The 23,241-nt window shown below is 36.4% G+C and overlaps 1 protein-coding gene across 1 annotated transcript in view; it reads left to right on the top strand.

Moving 5' to 3' along the window:
* The window catches only part of ROR2 (receptor tyrosine kinase like orphan receptor 2), a 176,719-nt gene that overhangs the window by 104,218 nt on the left and 49,260 nt on the right, over window positions 1-23,241 (top strand). The window contains exon 2 of the mRNA XM_044680196.1: window positions 3,820-3,897. Within this exon, the coding sequence (XP_044536131.1) occupies window positions 3,820-3,897 (78 nt within the window). The remainder of the gene's footprint in view (window positions 1-3,819; window positions 3,898-23,241) is intronic.

Genomic DNA, 23,241 nt, shown 5'->3' with positions numbered 1-23,241 from the left:
AAAAGTTCTTGTACAAACAAAAACAATACAACCAAAATCAGAAGGGAAACAACAAACTGGGAAAAAAATCTTTATAACAAAAAAACTCTGACAGAGGTCTAATTACTCAAATATACAAGGACCTATGTCAATTGTATAAAAAATCAAGCCATTCCCAATTGATAAATGGGACATGAATAGGCAATTTTCAGATAAAGAAATCAAAACTTTCAATAAGCACATGAGAAAGTGTTCTACATCTCTAATAACTAGAGAAATGCAAATCAAAACAACTCTGAGGTATCACCTCACACCTAACAGATTGGCTAAAATGATAGCAAGGGAGAGTAATGAATTTTGGAGGGGATGTGGCAAAGTTGGGACATTAATGCATTGCTGGTGCAGTTGTGAACTGATCCAACCATTCTGGATGGCAATTTGGAACTATGCCCAAAGAGCTCTAAAAAACTATCTGCCCTTTGATCCAACCATAAAATTGCTGGGGTTGTACCCCAAAGAGATCATAGGTAAAAAGACTTGTACAAAAATATTTATACCTGTGCTTTTTGTGCTAGCAAAAAAACTGGAAAACAAGGTTATGCCCTTCAATTGGGGAATGACTGAACACTTTGTGGTATATGCTGGTGATGGAATACTATTGTGCTGAAAGAAATAAAGAAATGGAGGAATTGCATGTGAACTGGAATGACCCCCAAGAATTGATGCAGAGTGAAAGGAGGAGAGCCAGAAGAACATTTTACACAGAGACTGACAAACTGTGGTAAAATAGAATCTAATGGATTTCTGTAATTGCAGTAATGCAGTGACCCAGGACACAGAAGAAAAACTACTGCTTAAACACATTGGTTGATGCGGACATGATTGGGGATTGTGAAAAAGATGGATATATGGAGGGCACCCAGGATGTTACAATAAATCTAAATGGTTGTGGGTACACATACTGGGTTGTAGGAGAGACAGGACCTTGTTAGAGAGACAAGAGTTCACAGCCAAGCTGCTCTTAACTGAAAGAATGGCTGTTGACCAACTGTCACTACTAGGTCAAAGTCTTTGAAACCAGCAGGCAAGGTAAAGGGGTTTTTAACAGTTTTAATTATGATTTACTTATAAAGGTGGGATAAGGGATTCTACTCTAAAACTTAAATGGCAAAACCACAGGGCAAGGGGGAGGACTTAACTTCTCTAATACTAATTGACCTAGGCCAGGCAGGGCATAAAGGAGATGTTCTGGAGTCTCTGAGGGGCTGCTTCAAACCTGGTTCCATCCAGGCTTGACCAGCACAGCTAAGGGCTGAGGGTGGCTTTGGGTTTCTCACTGTAATCCACCGATGATCACAGGGTGTCAAAAGCCAAGGTGGTCCAAGGTATCCAGGTAGAGTGAGTGTGCTTAAGATGCTGTCCACCAGATCCCAAACTTCTCCTCCACTTGGGTGCAGCTATGTATGTTCTTGTCCCCTTGCTAGGTGTCACCACCACACAGGATCCCAGGGAAATCAGGATGCAGGCTGAGATCTCCCAGGGCTAGCCAACCCCTAATGGAGTCTCTCTCAGGTTACAAGCACCTACTTCCTGCTCCTTCATTCCATCTTGGAATGCTCCAGCTCCAGCCTTTCCTGCTAGGTCCACCTTAATACTTAATTAATCACTACCTAATCTTCCTCACAACAGGATGTAGACTCAAAACAACCATACCAATGTAACTATCAATAATATGGAAATAAGTCTTGGTTGATGATACATGTTAAAACCAATGGAAATGTGTGTTAGATATGGGGAGGGTGAAGGTAGGGTGAAGGGGAAAGTAAAAACATGAATCATGTAACTATGGAAAAGTTTTCCAAGAAAAATATTTAAATAAAAAAAAGAAAAAAGAAAATGGAAGTAGTAAGGAAGCAAACAATTTAAGATGAAAATATGTTTGTTGCCTATGAAGCCAACATTCTAGAGAGTACAGTGAAAGGCATATGTGAGTAGCTTTAGACTGAGACTGTGAGAGGTTTGGGTTGAGGGAATGAGAATAAGTTATAGAAAAATGTGAGATAATAGGTTTTGAAAGATGACAGCTGGAAGTTCAAAATCACTGGATAGTGAGAGTTTGCAATTTGAATTAATTTTGGAAACTCATATCAATGTTTCATGTTTGAGTTCATTGAGGAATTTTAGCTGCTATATTAATAGCTACTTAGTAAAATATTTTGCCTCTTCTTGATCTCATCTAATGCAGTTAATATGTTACAGATATACACAAAAGTAGTTTTGTTTTAAAATCATACATATATACTTAGAGCAGAAACATTTCCAGCAATGAAAATGCAGAACTAGTTTGCCTTAATTTGAGTTACATATTTACATTAATCTCTGGCATTTATTCAGATCTCTTAAATTTATAAAGTGCTTTGCATATAAATTGCTGGATCTTTCAATAAACTTCTGAGATATCCCCATTTTAAAGATGAAGATTACAGCATTTAAGTCACTAATCTATGGTCCCACAACTACTAAAGATTAGATTTGAATCCAGGTTTTCTAGACTCCAAAGACCACACTGTTCACAACTCAAAGTTTGAGTTGAAGTAGGCAACTTGATATCTTTTTATTTGTTTTCATTTGGGGAACTTGATATCTTATGCAGCCATAAACAAACTTCAGGAAATTAGAGTAGGATTCATAAAAATATAGCAAAAGATCAGATGAAACCTGAATTTAGGGTGTATTTCCTTCTTATTCTTGATTTTATTTTCCTGTGAATATTATAGGGTAAGCTAATTGCATTGTCTGCACATGGTTACTTACATTCTCTTAGTGCAGTGATTTAGGAAATGATTTTATAAAATGGCTGCAAGAAATTAGTTGGGTTTAAAACTATCTGCATTTTTTTTTAGACTTTTGTGATTCAAATTACTTTCTAGTGTCTGAAAGCATTTTAATCTACCACAGCCTATTTTGTTAATGAAATTGTAGCTTACACTCAGTCACCAAATGGAACAGACCCTAGGTTTCGAGTTCAGACTTTCAGCTTGAATGCTAAAATGCCTTTTTTAATCAATTAGATTTTTAAGAAACTAGAGAACATTTAGCAAGGTTCACAAAAATTAATTAAGACTATCAGAATCTGTGGCAGGAATAGTATCCACAAAGTCTGATGGATCTTTTGGATGCTGCTTTATAAGGTAGGAAATGAAGAGAAAACGCTTTATTTCATAGTTAGAAATTCTGGAAGGAAACAATGGGAGTTCATTTTCCTAAATTAAAAAAGAACTTATGATCTCTCATGAAATTTAATTTGTGTCACCTCCAGGTTACGTGTCATCAATGGCAGAAATAATCTAAATTGAGTTCTGCATATAGTGGTTGAATTCATCTAGAGTGAAATCAATGGACTCCTAAGTATATTGATAGCGTCTTTGGCATCTCTTCAGAGAATTGCATTCTAATAAGTCATGTAACCAAAAAGGATAAGTGAAGAAGGATAGAAGATGAATCTAAACAAATAAATACAAAATGTTACTTAGGGTAAAACTTTTTTTCAAGCAAATTTCTGATATTTAAATGTCAAAATTGCCAATTATGGTGTCTGACCTGAAAAATATGTCTAGGAAATATTTGAATTCTATTATTTGGTTAGACTTAGATGTTTATTCTAGTGCGTCTAATGTCTCTAATTCCAAGCACATTGACTTGCACATGGTATGTACTTGATATATGTTTGATAAGTCAATAGTTCAATGAATTCAATAGATGAATTCTTGGAAAGAAACAAGAGAACTACTCTTTAAAATGAAATTCATTTAAAATGTATACTCTATTCTTTTCATTTAGGTGAAGTGGAAATTCCTGATACCAGTGACCATTTGGGACAGTTGGATGAACCTGATAGCCCTATTCCCACACCAAAAGGTAAAATGTAAAATATAATATGTGAATCAAATTATTAAATTATATCTATATATACACATATATAAAATAAAATATAAAAAATCAAATTATTAAATGTGCATATCTTACAATCATAGCATTAGAGGAGCTTATTTCTGCCTTTTCTAGAAGACAGCGTTCAAGATTATTCTATTGTTTTCATTTTGTGCTGAATCAATATAGAATATGCATAAAATTAATTACATTTATTCATTTTGAAGACACTACATTTGACATTATTCTTAACACTCTTTCACCTGACACATTCAGTTAATTTCCAGGTTTTGTCATTTTTGCCTTCATATCATCTTATCTGCTTATCTGCTTTTCTCTATTCATATGATCATTCCCATAATTCAATCTATCATTTGATTCTCGCAATAGCCTCCTAAACTGGCCTTACTTCCTCAAGTGTCTTCTATTCAATCCATCCTTTAAAGAGCTGCCAAAGTGGTTTTCATAAAGTTTAGATTGAGCAAATAACTCACCTATTTAGTAAACTTCAATGTCTCCTTGTTGCTTTCAGGAACCAGAGAATTGCAGATAAGTTCCTGCTTCCATATAAGCTCCTATGTTTTATTTTTTAGCACTTCCCACATTGGACTTTTCCTTTCCAAACTCATTTCTCATTCCCTTTCCCATTCTTTATCAACCAAGTGTATTGTATGTATGTCCAAGGGATTCTCAAAAGTCTTCTCTAATACCAGTCTTTGAAAATGCTCCCATAGCTGTCAGATTTCCTTATAGTCCATCTAAAAGAAAAAACACAGCTTTGACAATACAGATCTTTGTCGCCAAAGTGATGTGTCTGCTTTTTTGTATGCTCTCCAGGTTTGCTACAGTTTTCATGGATCTTGTTAGGAGCTTTTTTTTTTTCATGGTTGTAGTCACAATCTGCATTGATCTTTGAGCCCAAGAATATAAAATCTGTCACTACTTCCATTTCTTCTCCCTCTATTTGACAGAATATGATTGGACCAGATGCCACGGTCTCAGTTGTTTTTTCTTTCTCTCTCTTTATTAAAAAATGTTAAGCTTCAAGCTAATAAGCCAGTTTATATACTCTCTTCTTTCACCTGTTTACTTTTATGTTTGGTCTCAATAAAAGTTTATTTTGGTTTTGCTGGTACCTTTATTTGAGGATAACTTTAAGAAAAGAAGCACTGTGATAGTTCAAACTCAAAGTGCTTTTATAAATTTTATAAATTGTTAATTTTCACTGGAGTCCAATGAAATTCAACTCATTGAACTGAATTGAGTTTTCCCAATCAAATCTACCTTCAAATTTTATCTTTAAATCTAAGAAGAGGTTTTCTTTGTATCTAAGTTGTCTCACTTATAAGACTATTGAGAAAGGAAATATAATTGTGCTTCTTTCAAAGTGGAGCATAGTGTTTCCCACAAGGAGTAGAATCCTAATCTATCTATAACAGTTTTAGGTCCTTATTACCCCACTTAGCAAAGATAATTCATAACTCTGGCAATGTTCCCAGTCAGTTCTGGGGCAGCAGATAATTATTATACCTCTCCATCTATATTCTTCTAAAACTTTAACCTATCAGTGTCATTCTTATACCATTTAATAAGAACTAAAAGAAAATGCCATTTAGTAAAACTCCTCATTATATTGATTATGAAACTGTCGAAATCCAGTGCTCATTTCACTATATTAGGCTACCTTGCCATTTGCATGTGTATGAGCCTGTTGAATTTTTATGGATTACGTGTGTGTGTGTGTGTGTGTGTGTGTGTGTGTGTGTGTGTAATTGTGGTTTTCCACATTTTATGTTCTGCTTTGAGCTTCCTTCTAGATCCTTCTTCATTAAACATCAAAGTTAACACTCATATCCCTTATCTTGCCTGAGTGTTTTCTTTTTCCTTCTTTCTTTATTCTGCTCACCAATGGCAGAGGGTCAGAATTTCTAAGGATGAATTTTTTTTTAATTTTTTAAACCCTTAACTTCTGTGTATTGACTTAAAGGTGGAAGAGTGGTAAGGGTAGGCAATGGGGGTCAAGTGACTTGCCCAGGGTCACACAGCTGGGAAGTGTCTGAGGCCGGATTTGAACCTAGGACCTCCTGTCTCTAGGCTTGGCTCTCAATCCACTGAGCTACCCAGCTGCCCCCCTCTAAGGATGAATTTAATGCTTTGAGTTGCATAGTCATAAAGCCTTGTTGTTGTCAAGAACTGCAAAACTGTAAAGGGTAAAATTTGAAGGTTTCAACTAAATATAAGAGAAATGTGGTTGCCAAAATTAATTACTCAAGTCAGATTTACTTTTATGGTAGTTTTATTACAAAAGGAGAAAGAGTGAAAGTAGAGAAGTAAGAAAGAGGGTAGATAATTACTCCAGCTTGGTCTGAACCAAGCAGGACTTCAGAGGCTCCAGCAAAGGGGGTCCAGAAGTAAATTAAACAGGGGTTCTAGCCATAAGGCCTCTTCCAAGATGAGAGGCCTCTCTGGAGGCTAGTTCCTTGAGAAAAACCAAGAAAGGGAGTCAGCCTTTTTCTCTCACCCACGTGGTAGTTCTTTTTTTTTAAACACTTATTAATATTTATATTTTAGAAAAATTAACATAGTTACATGATTATGCTCTTACTTTCCCCTTCACCCCCCAACCTCCTCCCCTCCCCTGACCTATATGCATTTCCACTGGTTTTAACATGTGTGATTAATCAAGACCTATTTCTAAATTGTTGATAGTTGCATTGGTGTGGTACTTTCGATTCCCAATCATGTCCTGATCAACCCATGTATTCAAGCAGTTGATTTTCTTCTATGTTTCCTCTCCTGCAGTTCTTCATCTGAATGTGGGTAGCATTCTTTACCATATGTCCCTCAAAATAGTCCTGGGTCATTGCATTGCTGCTTGTACAGAAGTCCATTACATTGTATTTTACCACAGTATATCAGTCTCTCTGTACAGTGTTCTTCTGGCTCTGCTCCTTTCGCTGTGCATCAGTTCCTGGAGGTCTTTCCAATTCACATGGAATTCCTCCAGTTTATTATTCCTTTTATCACAATAGGATTCCATCACCAGCATATACCACAATTTGTTCAGCCATTCCTCAATTGAAGGGCATGCCCTCATTTTCCAGTTCTTTGCCACCACAAAAAGCACGGATATAAATATTTTCGTGCAAGTCTGTTTATCTATGATCTCTTTGGGCTACAAACCCAACAATGGTATGGCTGGATCAAAGGACAGGCATTCTTTTATAGCACTTTGAGCATAGTTCCAAATTGCAAGCCAGAATGCTTGGATCAGTTCACAACTCCACCAGCAATGCATTAATGTTCCAATTTGGCCACATCCCCTCCAACATTCATTACTCTCCCCTTCTTTCATTTTAGCCATTCTACTTGGTGTGAGGTGATACCTCAGAGTTGTTTTGATTTGCATTTTTCTAATTATTAGAGATTTAGAACACTTTCTCATATGCTTATTGATAGTTTTGATTTCTTTATCTGAAAATTGCCTATTCATGTCTCTTGCCCATTTATCAATTGGGGAATGGCTTGATTTTTTATACAATTGATTTAACTCCTTGTATATTTGAGTAATTAGACCCTTGTCAGAGTTTTTAGTTATAAAGATTTTTTCCCAATTTGTTGTTTCCCTTCTGATCTTGGCTACATTGTTTTGGTTTGTACAAAAGCTTTTTAGTTTAATATAATCAAAATAATTTATTTTACCTTTTGTAATTTTCTCTAACTCTTGCTTGGTTTTAAAATCTTTCCTTTCCCAGAGATCTGACAAGTATAGTATTCTGTGCTCACTTAACTTATTTATAGTTTCCCTCTTTATTTTCAAGTCATTCACCCATTCTGAATTTATCTTGGTGTAGGGTGTGAGATGTTGATCTAAACCTAATCTCTCCCATATTGTTTTCCAAATTTCCCAACAGTTTTTTTCAAATAGTGGATTTTTGTCCCCAAAATTGGGCTCTTTGGGTTTATCATATACTGTCTTGCTGATGTCATTTACCCCAAGTCTATTCCACTGGTCTTCCCTTCTGTCTCCCTTCTGCCAGTACCATATTGTTTTGATGACTGCTGCTTTAAATTATAGTTTAATATCTGGTACTGCTAGGCCCCCTTCCTTCACATTTTTTTCATTATTTCCCTTGATATTCTTGATCTTTTGTTATTCCAAATGAATTTTGTTATAGTTTTTCCTAATTCAGTGAAAAAGTTTTTTGGCAATTTGATAGGTATGGTGCTAAATAGGTAAATTAATTTGGGTAGAATGTTCATTTTTATTATGTTAGCTCGTCCTACCCATGAGCAATCAATGTTTTTCAAATTGCTTAGATCTAGTTTTAATTGTTTGGAAAGTGTTTTGTAGTTGTTTTCGTATAATTCCTGTGTTTGTTTTGGTAGATAGAATCCTAAGTATTTTATGTTATCTAGGGTGATTTTAAATGGTTTCTCTTTCTACCTCTTGCTGCTGTGATGTATTGGAAATATATAGAAATGCTGATGATTTATGTACATTTATTTTGTATCCTGCAACTTTGCTAAAGTTGTTGATTATTTCTACAACCTTCCTAGTTGCTTCTCTAGGATTTTTTAAGTAGACCATCATATCATGTGCAAAGAGTGATAGCTTAGTCTCCTCATTGCCTATTTTAATGCCCTCAATTTCTTTTTCTTCTCTAATTGCTACTGCTAGTGTTTCTAGTACAATGTTAAATAATAGAGGAGATAATGGGCATCCTTGTTTCACTCCTTATCTTATTGGAAAGGCTTCTAATTTATCCCCATTGCATATGATGCTTGTTGATGGTTTTAGCTATATACTGTTTATTGTTTTTAGGAAATGTCCTTCTATTCCTATACTTTTCAGTGTTTTCAATAGGAATGGATGCTGTATTTTGTCAAAGGCTTTTTCAGCATCTGTTGAGATAATCATGTGATTTTTGTTTGTTAGACTGTTGATATGGTTAATTATGTGGATGGTTTTCCTAATGTTGAACCATCCTTGCATTCCTGGTATAAATCCCACCTGATCATGGTGGATGATCCTCTTGATCACTTGCTGGAGTCTCTTTGCTAGTATTCTATTTAAGATTTTTGCATCTATGTTCATTAGGGAGATTGGTCTGTAGTTTTCTTTCTCTGTTTTTGATCTACCTGGCTTTGGAATCAGTACCATATTTGTGTCATAAAAGGAATTTGGTAGGACTCCTTCTTTGCTTATCATATCAAATAATTTGTATAGTATTGGGATTAGTTGCTCTTTGAATGTCTGATAGAATTCACTTGTGAATCCATCAGGCCCTGGCGATTTTTTCTTAGGGAGTTCTTTGATGGCTTGTTCAATTTCTTTTTCTGATATGGGATTATTTAGGTATTCTATTTCTTCTGCTATTAAGCTAGGTAGTTTATATTTTTGTAAATATTCATCCATATCTCTTAGATTGCTATATTTATTGCCATATAATTGGGCGAAATAGTTTTTAATGATTGCCTTACTTTCCCCTTCATTAGAGGTGAGGTCTCCCTTTTCATCTTTAATACTGTCAATTTGGTTTTCTTCTTTCCTTTTTTTATTAGATTGACCAGTACCTTGTCTATTTTATCTGTTTTTTCAAAATACCAGCTTTTACTTTTGATTTTATTGATTTCTCCCTTGATTTTTAGTATTTCTAATTTAGTTTTCATCTGGGGATTTTTAATTTGCTCGCTTTCTAATTTTTTAAGTTGCATGCCCAGTTCATTAATCTCTGCCTTCCCTAATTTGTTAATATATGCACTCAAGGATCTAAATTTTCCCCTGAGTACTGCCTTGGCTGCATCCCACAGAGTTTGGTAGGATGTCTCATCATTGTCATTCTCTTCAATGAAATTGTTGATTGTTTCTATGATTTCTTCTTTGACTAGATGGTTTGGGAGAATCATATTTTTTAATTTCCAATTAGTTTTTGATTTGCCTTTCCAGGTGCCCTTACTAATTATTATTTTCATTGCATTATGATCTGAGAAGGTTACATTTATTATTTCTGCTCTTTTGCATTTATTTGCCATGTTTCTATGCCCTATTACATGGTCAATCTTTGTGAATGTACCGTGTGCAGCTGAAAAGAAGGTGTATTCCTTTTTGTCCCTATTTATTTTTCTCCACATATTTATTAAATCTAATCTTTCTAGGATTTCATTCACCTCTTTTACCTCTTTCTTATTTATTTTTTGGTTTGATTTATCTATATCTGAAAGAGGAATATTTAGATCTCCCACTATTATGGTTTTACTATCTATTTCCTTCTTGAGCTCTACCAGTTTCTCCTTTACAAATTTGGATGCTATGCCATTTGGTGCATATACACTGAGAAACATTATTTCCTCATTGTCTATACTGCCTTTTATCAGGATGTAATTACCTTCCGTGTCTTTTTTAATCATATCTATTTTTACTTTGGCTTCATCAGAAATCATGATCGCCACTCCTGCCTTTTTTTTTCTCATTTGAAGCCCAAAAGGTTTTGCTCTAGCCCTTCACCTTAAACCTGTGTATGTCCACCCGCCTCATATGTGTTTCTTGTAGACAACATATAGTAGGATTTTGGTTTCTCATCCACTCTGCTATTTGCTTCTGTTTAATGGGTGAGTTCATCCCATTCACACTCAGAGTTATAATAATCAGTTGTGTATTCGCCGGCATTTTGGTGTCTTCCCCTAATTCTATTCCTTCTTCTTACACTATTTCTTTTTAAAGCAGTGGTTTGCTTTAAGCCAGTAACCCTTGTCCCCTCTCTTGCTTTATTTCCCTTTTTACCTGTCCCTTCTTCTCCCCTCCCTTTTTTGACCTCCCCACTCCCTTGCTTCCCTTGGTTTATCCCTTCTGACTTTCTCAGTAGGGTTAGATAGAGTTTTATATCCCAATGGATATAGCTACTCTTCCCTTTCAGGGTTAATTACACTGAGAGTAAGGTTTAAATATTACCTCTTAATGCTCTCTTCCTCTCCTTCTTATAATAGTATTTATCCCTTCCCCTTCCCATGCCCTCTTTGTGTGTTATAGAATATCCTATTTTTCTTATTCCTTCAAGATTCTTTTGGTGTCCTCCACTATTTACTCCCCTCTTTCCCTCCCGCCCATATCATCTTAGACCATTTAGTATTCAAACCTCTCCCTATGAATAATTCTTCTAATTATTATAATAGTGAATGCTATAATGGTGATCAGAGTTCACTACAGAGAATTATACATAACATTTCTCCACATAGGATTTCCAATAATTAGATCTTATTGAAGCCCTTATAGAGGCAAATTTTTAAAAAAAATATGAGTTTTCTTACTTTCCCTTTTGTTTCTTATTTTACTTTTCATATTTCTCTTGATTTTTGTGGTTGGATATCGAACTTTCCCTTTAGTCCTGGTCTTTTCTGTGCAAATGCTTGGAAATTTTCTATCTTGTTTAATGCCCAAACTTTCCCCTGGAAGAATATAGTCAGTTTTGATGGGTACATGATACCTGGTTGTAAACCCAGTTCTCTTGCCTTTCTGAATATCATATTCTAAGCCTTGCGATCTTTTAGTGTGGAGGTTACCAGATCCTGTGTGATCCTAATTGGCGCTCCTGGACATCTGCATTTTCTCTTTCTGGCTTCTTGTAAAATTTTTTTCTTTTACTTGGAAGCTCTTGAATTTGTTATTATATTCCTGGGAGTTGTCTTTTCTGGGTCTAATGTAGAGGGTCATCTATGGATCCTTTCAATGTCTATATTGCCCTCTTGTCGTAGAACTTCAGGGCAATTTTGCTGAATAATTTCTTTTAGTATGGAGTTCAAATTTCTATTGATTTCTGCTTTTTCAGGAAGACCAATGATTCTATAATTGTCTCTTCTAGATCTGTTTTCTTGATCTGTCAGTTTCTCATTGAGATATTTCATGTTTCCTTCTATTTTATCAGTCTTTTGACTTTGTTTTATTTGCTCTTGCTGTCTTGATAGATCATTGGCTTCTACTTGCCCAGTTCTTGTCTTTAGAGACTGGTTTTCTGCTATAAGCTTTGGATTTTCCTTTTCAGTTTGGTCTGACCTGTTTTCCAGCTGTTTGATTTTGGTCTCCAATTTGCTTATTAATTCTTTTGATTTGAGGGAATCTTTTTCTAATTGCCAAATTCTAGCCTTTAGAGACTGGTTTTCGGCTACAATCTTTTGGTTTTCCTTTTCAATCTGGTCATTTCTGGTCTTTGATTTACTTGCCTCACTTTTGAACTGTGAAATTCTGCCTTTTAAACTGTTATTTTCATGCCAGATCTCTTCCATCTTTTTCATTATCTCAGATCTTAACTCTTCAAGACCTTGTGACCCATTTTCATTGTTTTGGGAAGGTTTGGATTGTTTGTTCTCCTCTACTATTTCCTCTGTTGTCTGGATTTTTTCTGTGTAAAAGTTGTCAAGTGTTAAACGTTTTTTCTTCTTTATCTTTCTCTTCTGGTTTTCCTGATGATTCTGGCTTGCCATTGTAAGCTGAGTTCCCTCTCAGCTTTATGCTCTCGCCCAGGATCTGTCTGCGCTCTTTAGACTCCTGAGATCTCAGGTCTAGTTTTTCTGGGACAAGCCTCCTGGTGGTCTCCTTGCTCGTTCTTCTGCCTGAGGCTCCTTTAACAGTCTCAGGGAGCTGCTTCCACAGTCAAGCACCTCTCTGCACTGGGTCCCCACTCAAGGTCCGCTCCTGCACTCAGAATCAGCCTCTTTGTCCACACCTTAGTCCGCGCCTTAGCCCACGCTTATGTCAGCCCCTTTGCCTGCACCTCGGCTCAGGGTCTGTGTTTAGAATCCGTGAGTTCTTTAGCCTCTTAGGGGGGTCTTAAGTCTTGCTGCTCTCAGGAACAAGCCCTGGTGAGCTACCAATGACTTAATGTGTGCCCCAAAATTGCTCTGACTTGTGCGCTGGCTTTGGAGTTGTAGGTGGTATGGGGTGTGGGGGAGGGGGTTGCTCCGCTTGTGTTTTCGTGAGAGCTCTTTCACCCCTTTATAGCATGGAAATGCCCCGATTCCATGTACCTTCGATACTGTGCCCTGTTGTGGGGTCCCTTCTTTCCTCTGGATTTGTTTTTATATCTTCATGAGGAGTCCTTTATGCGTGGGTTAGGAGAGGTCCAGCAGTTACTTTTTACTCTGCAGTTATCTTTTTTTTTTATTTTAAACCCTTAACTTCTGTGCATTGTCTCATAGGTGGAATAGTGGTAAGGGTAGGCAATGGGGGTCAAGTGACTTGCCCAAGGTCACATAGCTGGGAAGTGTCTGAGGCCAGATTTGAACCTAGGACCTCCCGTCTCTAAGTCTGGCTCTCAGTCCACTGAGCTACCCAGCTGCCCTACTCTGCAGTTATCTTAACCCCCACCTCCACGTGGTAGTTCTAAAGGAAAATCCAAGAGCAGTCTGAGGTCCCAAGCCAGAACTCCTCCAAGGTCAATTTAATAGGAGAAAAAGCTGGTCACAGATAGTTACCACCATTTTTAAGGACAGTCCTTTGCGTCACTTCCTGTGCCTTCTTTTCACTTTTACATGGACAATCGCAGCTTAGCTTTACTTCAGACTGCCCTGAGGACAGTCAGTTATTTTTGATTTGTCACTCACTAGCACACATCTGTCATAAGAATTAAGTGGGGTTGTATACATTCCTTCTGGCTAAAATCTAAATAGGCAGAGGAGAGTTAATCCCATCTTCACAATCCCCCCATGATCATTTCAGAGACTAGTCTCCCCAATTAATCATTTAACATAATTAGCTTATACTTCTAAAAATCTCTTAAATACAGGTGCATACAAAATTGCATCTTCCCAGAGGAATCTACAATTGTTAGAGATAAGAGGGAAATAGAAGAGAGTACAAAACCAATGTTTTGCTAGGCGCATTGACAAAAAGCCAAGTAGGGGGCAGTCCCCTTTGGCATAAGAGCATACATTCAAAATAACTGTGATCAGCCCCCTTCAGTTCAATCAGTTGCACCCAAAGTTCATTCTGGATCTTTTTGATACAGTGTAGTTTTCTGCAGGCATCTTTCTCCACACAGTTCATTTTCTGGATTCAAGGAGTTAGCAAGCTTCTTTTCCTGAAAATTTTCTGAAACAAAAGTTTTAAATCTTATATTTTATGAAAATACAATCCCCCCCTAAAGAAGGTGTTGACCAACACCCATGTCAGCTCAGGATACATAGTTGAGTTATGGGGTATATGAGTCAATTATTAAAAGGAAAACCAAAACCATAAAAAGAAAAACAAATAGAAGAAAAAATTAAACTTTTGGAGAAAGAAAAATTCAAAATCAGAATCAAAATATCAAAAATCTATGCATATAAAAATTTCTGAGTAAACAAGAATACATTCATATCAGATGTATTAGTGTCCAATCAAAGCAATTTCTGTCCCATTAGTCTATAGGACATAATGCAGCAATGTTGTACTTACCCATTGGCAGCCAGGACTACAGGAAGTTGTCATACTATAAGAGAGAAAAAAGTACTAGATTTTCTTGTGAAAGGGAAGTGTCATTCTCTGTTCTGATTTTACCTTCACTCTCAGGGATAGGGGGAGGCAGGATGGTAGCCATACTTTGGTACATGTCCGAATATGGGACGGGGAAGGCCTGTATCTGACATGTCAAACAACCACAACCTTGAGCCTCAAACAAATCCTCTGGCTTGGTGCAGAATCCTCATCAATCCTACCAGGATTGGTTGGTATCCTTGACCCTGTGCCTCTTTGCACTGTATAATGGATCTTTTGTTCTCTCTCCTTGAATCAGACACAATCATTAATCACAGTCCCATAACATTTATCAATAAAGGGCAGGTTTCCATAATCTAAAGCTTTTGAGTATGCATTAATATTAAATATATATTTTAAATTTATATTACTGAAAAATCAAAAAGATTAATATTGATTATATGTACTTTGAGTACATGAAATAAGAAAGAGGGAAAGAAAAATTCAAATACTCTATTAAAATAAAAAGAAAAGCAATAATAAAACAAAAATTCAGGAATTCAGCATGTTCTGTAAAAATAGTGTCCACTTGTCTATGGCCTTCTATCTCCAATGCCTGTGATATTTTATAGTCAATCAGATTCAATAGAAAGTACTCTCTTTACAAGAGAACAATGAATCCAAGAGTTCTTTTCCCCAATTTTTATAGCTGTTGGAATTGTTAACAATATTTGAAATGGACCTTCCCAGGGAAGGCTAAGTTGCTCCACTATGCTGGAAGTTCTTTATGTACACCTTGTCACCTGGGTTCAGGTCATGAACCCAGTGAAAAGGCTATAGGTCCTGATTGTACTGCAGCTCTGGATTCATGGAGTTCATACAGTTTGTGATGCAATTCCTGTATAAAGGAAGCAATAGAAGTATCTCCCTCTAATAGTGATGTATATGCAGGAGAAAAAGACTTAGCCTGTATAAAGGAATGTCCAAAAAAGTATCTCAAATGGTGAGATGTGTAGATCTCCCCTGGGCCTGCTTCTAAGAGAATTCTAAGAATTTCAGGCCATTTTAAATGTGCCTCAGTGCATAATTTGCCAATCATAATTTTAAGTTCTCTGTTCATTCTTTCAACTTGGCCTAAGTTCTGGGGATGATGTGATACATGAAGTTTGGGAGTTATCCCCAAACAAGAATATATCTGCAATAAAACAATTGGTAAAATGACTTCCCCTATATGAATCAATACATGCAGGCAAGCCAAAGCAAGGAATAATCTCTTTTAAAAGCACCTTGGCAATAAAAACCACCGTGGCTCAGGCAGTAGGAAATGCTTCCAGCCATATGGTCAGTTGATCCACTATGATAGACAATATTAGCTTATCCAGATAATTCATCTCAAGTTCCAACTTCAACTTCCTAAAAGCAAAGTAAGATTGCTGAGAATCATTGACATATCTCAAACATTCATTTCTAAGTTGTACATTTTAGAATGGTAATGGCAAACCTATGACGCACATGTTAGCACTGATATGCATAGCCAGTTTCGATGACATGCAGCCACATATGGCCTCATACAGAGAAGTATGGGGCCGCATGCTAAGGATGAAAGATTTGCTTTAGTGTAGTGTAGACACTCTGTGCACTATAGATGACAACTCTACCTATATTAATTTACTTATTTTGGTTTATTAAATACAATTATATATTACAATTATACATTTTTGTTAATTAAACTACAAATATCATGAAATTATGGTGTGTTTTTTTTCAAAGCGACACACCACCCAAGTTATGCTCATTTTTTTGGCAAATTTTGACACACCAAGCTCAAAAGGTTGCCCATCACTGTTTTAGAAACTGGCTTCCCATTTACTCCCTTTCCCCCAACCCCATTATTTTAGTGGGTCAAGACCCATAAATCAAAGTTTAGTAGGCCCACTAGTTTCCAGGGTGGATTTGGCTCTAAAAACATTCTGTGTCTGAATGGGACTAAAGACAAATATAAATTGCTAATGTCTGAAATCAGTCAAATTTATATAAAGATTCACATTCCTATCTCAGTATATTAAAAATCTGTCTTTTCTAGTTTATCCATTCAATTTTTAATAAAAAAAAACTATAAACACCTAATGACTGAATCTATGAGCTATAAAAGACCTAAGGTACCATCTTGTCTGACCGCTATGCATCTAATTAAGATAATCCTTCTTATTAGTGACTGGCTAGCCTCCGTTTGAAGACCTCTGTTGTGAAGGAACCATGGCATACAGAGTAATGTACAGTCAGAGAACATGGTTTCAGATCCTGGTTCTGCCAAGGATCTAGACACTGTATCCTTGGGCAATTCAGTTAGCTTCTCTGGGCCTCTGTATCTTCAATCTTGAAGCAAGGGGTTTGGACTAAATGATTTCAGTTTTCCCTTCAATCTCTAAATTTATATCCTGTATCCCCCAGTGGTACCCTATTCACTTTTGGCTAGCATTAATTTGGGGGAAGATTTTCCATGAACATAATCTAAATTCCTTCTCCACTCATTACTTCTAGGGGAAGCCAAACAATTGTAGTCTTTTATTTACATAACAACCTTTTCCTTTCAATCTGATCCACATAGAGCATGCTATCCAACAACAACAATAATAATATTAATATATGTATGTATAATAATAAAATAATAGAAATATTTATATAGTATCTAGTATATGCAGGCACTGTCATAAACACTTCATGTTTTTTTGTCTCATTTGATCTTTATGACTTTATGTGAATAAGTGTTATTATTACCTGTTTTATAGTTGAGGAAACTAAAGCAGAGAGAAGTCAAGTATGTTGCCCAGGATCACATAGCTAGTAAATATCTGAGTCTAGATTTGAGCTCTGACCTTCCTGACTCTAGATCCAGTACTCTCACTCTCTGTGCCACTTAGTCTCTTTCACTATCTTAGTCACCCCCTTCCAAACACCAAACAGATTGTTTTATGTCATATATATAAATTTTCTGGCACTGCTACCATCCTAGTCTATCACTTCATGCCTGGACTACTGCAATAGCTTGCTGGTGGTTCTGGTTACTTCTCCACTACAGTTTATCCTCTATGCAAGTGTCTTATGCAAGTGTCTTAAAGATATCTTAAACTTAATATGTTCAAATCAGAACTCTTCTTTCCCAAAACTTATCCCTTTTCCAAATTTTCCTATTTCTTTTTTTTTTAACCCTTAACTTCTGTGTATTGGCTCCTAGGTGGAAGAGTGGTAAGGGTGGGCAATGGGGGTCAAGTGACTTGCCCAGGGTCACACAGCTGGGAAGTGTCTGAGGCCGGATTTGAACCTAGGACCTCCCGTCTCTAGGCCTGACTCTCAATCCACTGAGCTACCCAGCTGCCCCCTAAATTTTCCTATTTCAATTGAAGGTATAACCATTCTTCTGGGTTCTTAATCCTAATGTTACTCTCGATCTGTAGCTCTTCTACTCCCTACAAATCCAGTCATTTACCAGATCTTACTATTTCTATCACCATATTCATCTCAGATTTATCTCTAGTCCATTTTAGTTTATCTCCTCATCACCTCTCACCCAGATTGTTGCAATAGATTTCTAGTCTCCCTAATTCTATTCTCTCCCCAGTTTTAATCCATCCTCAGTATTGTTGCCAATATAATATTTTTTAAAGTACAGGCCATGTTAACTCCAGTGATACTCAATTGTCTCTATGGCAAAATATCAACTCTTTTGAGCTTTTAAAGTCCTCACAGTCTGCCCCATCCTCTATCTTTTCAGCTTCATTGATCATCATCCCTCTTCTCATATTCTGGACACTCATCTCCTGTCTTAGTGCTTTGGGTTGTCTCTCATGCTTGTAAAACACTCTCTCCTCCTTATCACCTCAAAGAATCTCACTTCAAGTCAGAGCTCAAGAACCATATTTTTTATGAAGCATTTCCAGATTCCCTCAACCACTAGGTACCACCATCCTCTTAAACTATCTTGTATTTGATTACTTTGTATTTATAGCTATTCTCTTTATGTTCTGTATTTTTACCTATATATTGTATAGTATATAACCACCCCATCTCTGTAAAAATGTAAGCTTCTTGGAGCAGTGAAGTGGCACAGTATCTTAAAGTTCAGGAAGACCGAAGTTCAAATCCATCTTCAGGTACTTACTGGTTGTGTGACCCTGGACAAGTCAGTTAACCCAATTTGCTTCCAAAAAAGTAGGTAGGCTTCTTGCAACTAGGGAATGGGAACAGAAGGGAATAAGCATTTATGACTAGTATATGTCAGTCACTGTCTTAAGTGCATTTTACCAATAGTATTTCATGTTTTTCACAACAACTCTGCAAGGTAAACATATTATTTCCACTTTGCATTTGAAGAAACTAAGATAAACAACAATATGATTTACCCAGGGTCACCCAGCTAGGAAATGTTGAAGGCAGGATTTGAACTCAGGAGTTCGTAACTCCGGGTCCAGCATTATAAATCCATCACATGACCTAAATTTGTTGTATCCTCAGCATCTGGCACAGTTACTGACACAGAGTAGTACTTAATAAATATTTGTTGATTGAATGATAGGCTCTCTCAGGTTCTAAGACTCTTTATTCCTCTATTAGGACACAGCTCATAGACACCAGATAAAATCCCATTATCTTATTAGAGCTACACATTTTTAGATGGAGAACTAGGACTGATTCAAACTTCATGTTTTTAAATGAAATAAGATATTTATCTCTCTGACAATGAATAAAATGAGATTTACCCATCGATAGCAAGAAACTTATACACAATAATATCACATTAATCCAGCTACTCACTGCCCTCCTTTTCAGCCAACTTAGCTGACTTAGCTTGAACCATCTGGAAGTTATTTCTCCCATTTTCCACAATCTTTCAAGTAACACTGAGAGTGACTTAACAATCACATCTGTTGTTTCTTTTAAGATTGGAGCACATGCTAAATCTGAGCCAGGTGACCACAATTCATTGTGGGCAGCTACAAGTTCATTACTATCAAGTCCCTATTAGTTATTTCTGTTCCATCATTTCCAGATTAAAGGTCATACTCCTTGATGAAACGTCAGAGGAACACATGTTATAATTAAAGGATGTCACTTGTATCTATTTGAGGTAGTAGAAATGATGTACAGAGAGGAATAAGATGACACTTCTCCTTTATAACCGTTGTCCAGGCAGGATCCTTCAGGTCAAAGAGGTTTATCCCTTCAGGACCTACCTGGGGTTAATTGATATATTGATATGGGCTCTTCAGCTAGGATAACAACGATGTTCTGACTGCGTTGTCTCCCTTCCCAAAACAAGCTTTGAAACTGATTTAGAAAGGTACTTTAAACTTTATATATATATGTATATACATATATATATATATATTAATAAGAAGGATAAGGGTAAAGGACTGAGGTACTGGAGACCCTACTTTAATTATTGCTAATGAAACTCCCAACTGCTGGCAAATGAAGAAATAATGTTAGCTTCCCTCTGGTTCAGCCTGGCCAGGGCTAAACCAGAGTAGGTAAACTGCTGGGAAATCTTCAGCTTCTTCTTCTGTAGATCTTAGCCTTAACAGTTGAGATATATCCACCCTTTCCACCCTCTTCTTCATCTCCTGCCCACTTCCCGGATCCTTCCCAGGCCCTGGGAAACCTAGATATCTAGATGATGAAACTCCTAATATCTAGGGACAGTAGACACCGAGGTGGTGGTCAAGTACAGGTTGATAACGGTTTATCAAGTACAGGAAGGGCTTGCAGAGAGATGTTTGCACCCTCTCACTCCAAGACCAGGATCCACCAATCTCTAGCCTCAGCACAGGTCAAGACCCAGAACTTTTGCTCAGGGTTCTCAACTGCCCCCTCCTGCCTTTCGCATGCCTCCCTGGGAACATTCTATCCAACTGACTTATCTGTCAATCATTGAATGGACTTCAAGCTCCCAGACATTCAATATAACACACATTAACATAGTATTCTGCTTTTTGGACACAAGCCTGCCAGAAATAATTTTTATTAATTCATAATTATCCAAATCCAGGTATTGTTCTTAGAGAAATATTTAAACTGACAAAAGTTCCTGAATACCCTTGGAAATGTTTCTCTAGTATAAGATACTTCTTACTAACATTTATAGTAATCTTAAGCAAGGGAAATTTCATAATATGATAAAACATTTTATTGATTGCATTTATGGCACTGATTGTAATTACACAACTTAAGATTAACATCCTACCTCTTCTCATAATAGCAATATTTCATGAATGGCTCTTAGAGAATCATCCTCCCCAAACCACTCATTCTCTTTGACCACTCCCCATAAGGGCTCACCCCTGGCTATTACCCTTGAAATAAGTAATTTGAGACATTTCTTCCCTTTGTTCTTTACCATGCTTTCCAAAACAAAAGTGATTAGTCATAAGAGAAAGTGGAGAAGGGGGCATATTTTAGAGGAGGGCATTGTGTCATGATAAGTGCTTTTCCTTCAGACAAGTTTGTAAAGATCCTTTAGAAAGAAGAAATGTTTATATCTGAATATTTTCGAGTTGAACAAAAAATATTTTAATACACTTCCACTAGAGAAAATAGAAACAAAAAAAGGTGTAATTAGCTCTGTATTCTTTCAGCAAACATTGGTTTATCAGCCCAAGGGATAGATCCTATCTCCTCTTTGATCTTCCTTTTTCTTCCCCAAATAATTTTTTAAATCCATTTTTAAAAATTGTCCTTAGCTTTCCCAACTCTTTTTAATATTGTGTGCTTTAGTATGACTGATGTTATTTTACAGAATTAAGCCAAGCTTTTATATTACTTCTCTGGTATCTAGCTTTGCTTCCATCTTCTATACATTTGTTTGTTGAATATAAATTTTTTGATGAATTCCTCTGTACATCCACACTGATGATTTTCCTCATTGTTATTGTTTACCTTTGTCTTCAGAATTTCATTCTTGAACATCAACTATCTCTATCTTTTTTTTCCAAAATCTCCGTATTACCTCTTTCTGTCCATATAGTCTGCACTATAGTCTAGTGATGAAAATCACTTCAATTTATTTGAAGATTGCTTAAACATTCAAATCACTAAATAAATTTAAAAAGCAATTACAATTAAGGTCCATTAAATCCGTTTGATCACTCAGTCAAGATCTTGCTGTTGTTATCTACTGTCTGTTCTCTCTTCTTTTTCCTCCCAGAAATCTCCATATATTCTCAATGAGTTCAGTGCCTAACTCAAATTCACTGGCCACCCCAATTACTGCCCTCATTATAGAGCCTCTCAGCATACATTTTGATATTCTTTTAAATACCATTAATTGTCAGTTCTCAATCTATACATTTCTCATGGACTATACCTTCATTCCTATTTGCCTACACACAGAGTCCTATTGCACCTTCTCCATTTCCTCATATATATAAATTGATGCCATCAACAGGATCTTTTCCCTTCCTCCTATAAGGATGATATTAGAAAATAAGTATTATTTTATTAGTTTAAAGATAAGAAGTAGAGAAGCTGGCTTGAGGAAGAATTGGAGTTTCAAATAGAACTGAAAGTGTTAATTTCAACTGGTGGCAGTTATAACCGTTATTTCTATGACAGTTACACACTCTAGGTGTGGCATTCCAGGAGTGGGCTTCTGGCAGTTGACAGAACCACATACAGCTGCTTTTTTTCTCAGGGCTGGAGAAGGTAACATCTTTGTCTGTCTCTATCTCGGTCTGAGGGAAAGACTTGAAGGAGTGGAGTGTTTTCTTTTCCAACTTGGGAAACACTATTCATTTATCTCCTACTATTTATAGATTGGTTGAACTGTAAAAAGACCAAATAAAACCTGGTCTTTGGTTTGGACTCTGAGTCTGTGAAACCTGATTCTTGTGGAGACTCAACCAGCTAGCCTTGGTTATCTTTATAACTTAAAGGCAAAGTTAAGAGTTATAGTGGTTAGGTTTATTTAGAATAGTATAAATTTGGTTAGTTAAATCAGAGAGGATTAGTATAGCCTGTGAACCACAGGAGAAGCGTTCCTTGAGGGACTTGGAAGTTTATTTGGGTGGAGTTAGAATCCCTTAGAATTAGAAATCCTTTTTCTTTTATATATATTTAAATAAATAGTTTATTTTTCATAAACAAGAATATCTTTAGCGTTCCTTGCACCTTGCATTGCTCGCCCTATTATTATTTTTACACTCCTCTCTTCACATCACTTAGATTTCTTCTTCCACTATCTCTTCCTTCACTTTTTCTGCCATGGTAAGATGGCCTTCTTGCCAAGACAAAACCTTCTATATGCATATTTATCCAATTTCAGCCTATCATCTCCAGCAGGTGACCTTTCTTTCAATTCTCAGTCATTTTCAATGTCTCCAAAGGAGAACAGAGGAAAATGGAAGTGTCGGTTCTGATTTATATAAGTAATATGTAAACATAAACTCTCTTAAATTTTTTTTACAGCAATTGGGTTGCTTGAAAAAGAGCTATAGCATTTATCTCTCTAATGCATATTCTAATAAACCCCTGAAGCTTCTTACTATACTAAATAATGATTCAATGACAAACTATAACTTTCCCTCCTTAACAGCTACACAAAAAACTGACCAGTAGTACATTGGCAATAATAAAGGAGTACTCTTAAGTAAAGTGAGCACAAGCATGATTTGACACAGAACAAGACTCTATCCAGAGGCAATGAGAGTAGAGAAAGTAATTGGATAGTCATAAAGCTCTAGGATGGGGACTTTGGAAGCCCTAGGGAGTAGCAACTAAGAACATTATTTCTTGCAAAGCTGGACTAATGGTGTGTTGGAGTGGGGGGAGGAAGCATAGGGAAGATTTGAAGATTAACTAAAGAGGTGACAAAGAAAAAAAGATCTAAAACA

This window comes from Gracilinanus agilis, chromosome 1 (assembly GCF_016433145.1).
Source record: "Gracilinanus agilis isolate LMUSP501 chromosome 1, AgileGrace, whole genome shotgun sequence".
Lineage (NCBI taxonomy): Eukaryota > Metazoa > Chordata > Mammalia > Didelphimorphia > Didelphidae > Gracilinanus > Gracilinanus agilis.
The sequence above is the reverse complement of the archived record's forward strand: the minus strand, read 5'-3'. Positions and strand labels throughout refer to the sequence as shown.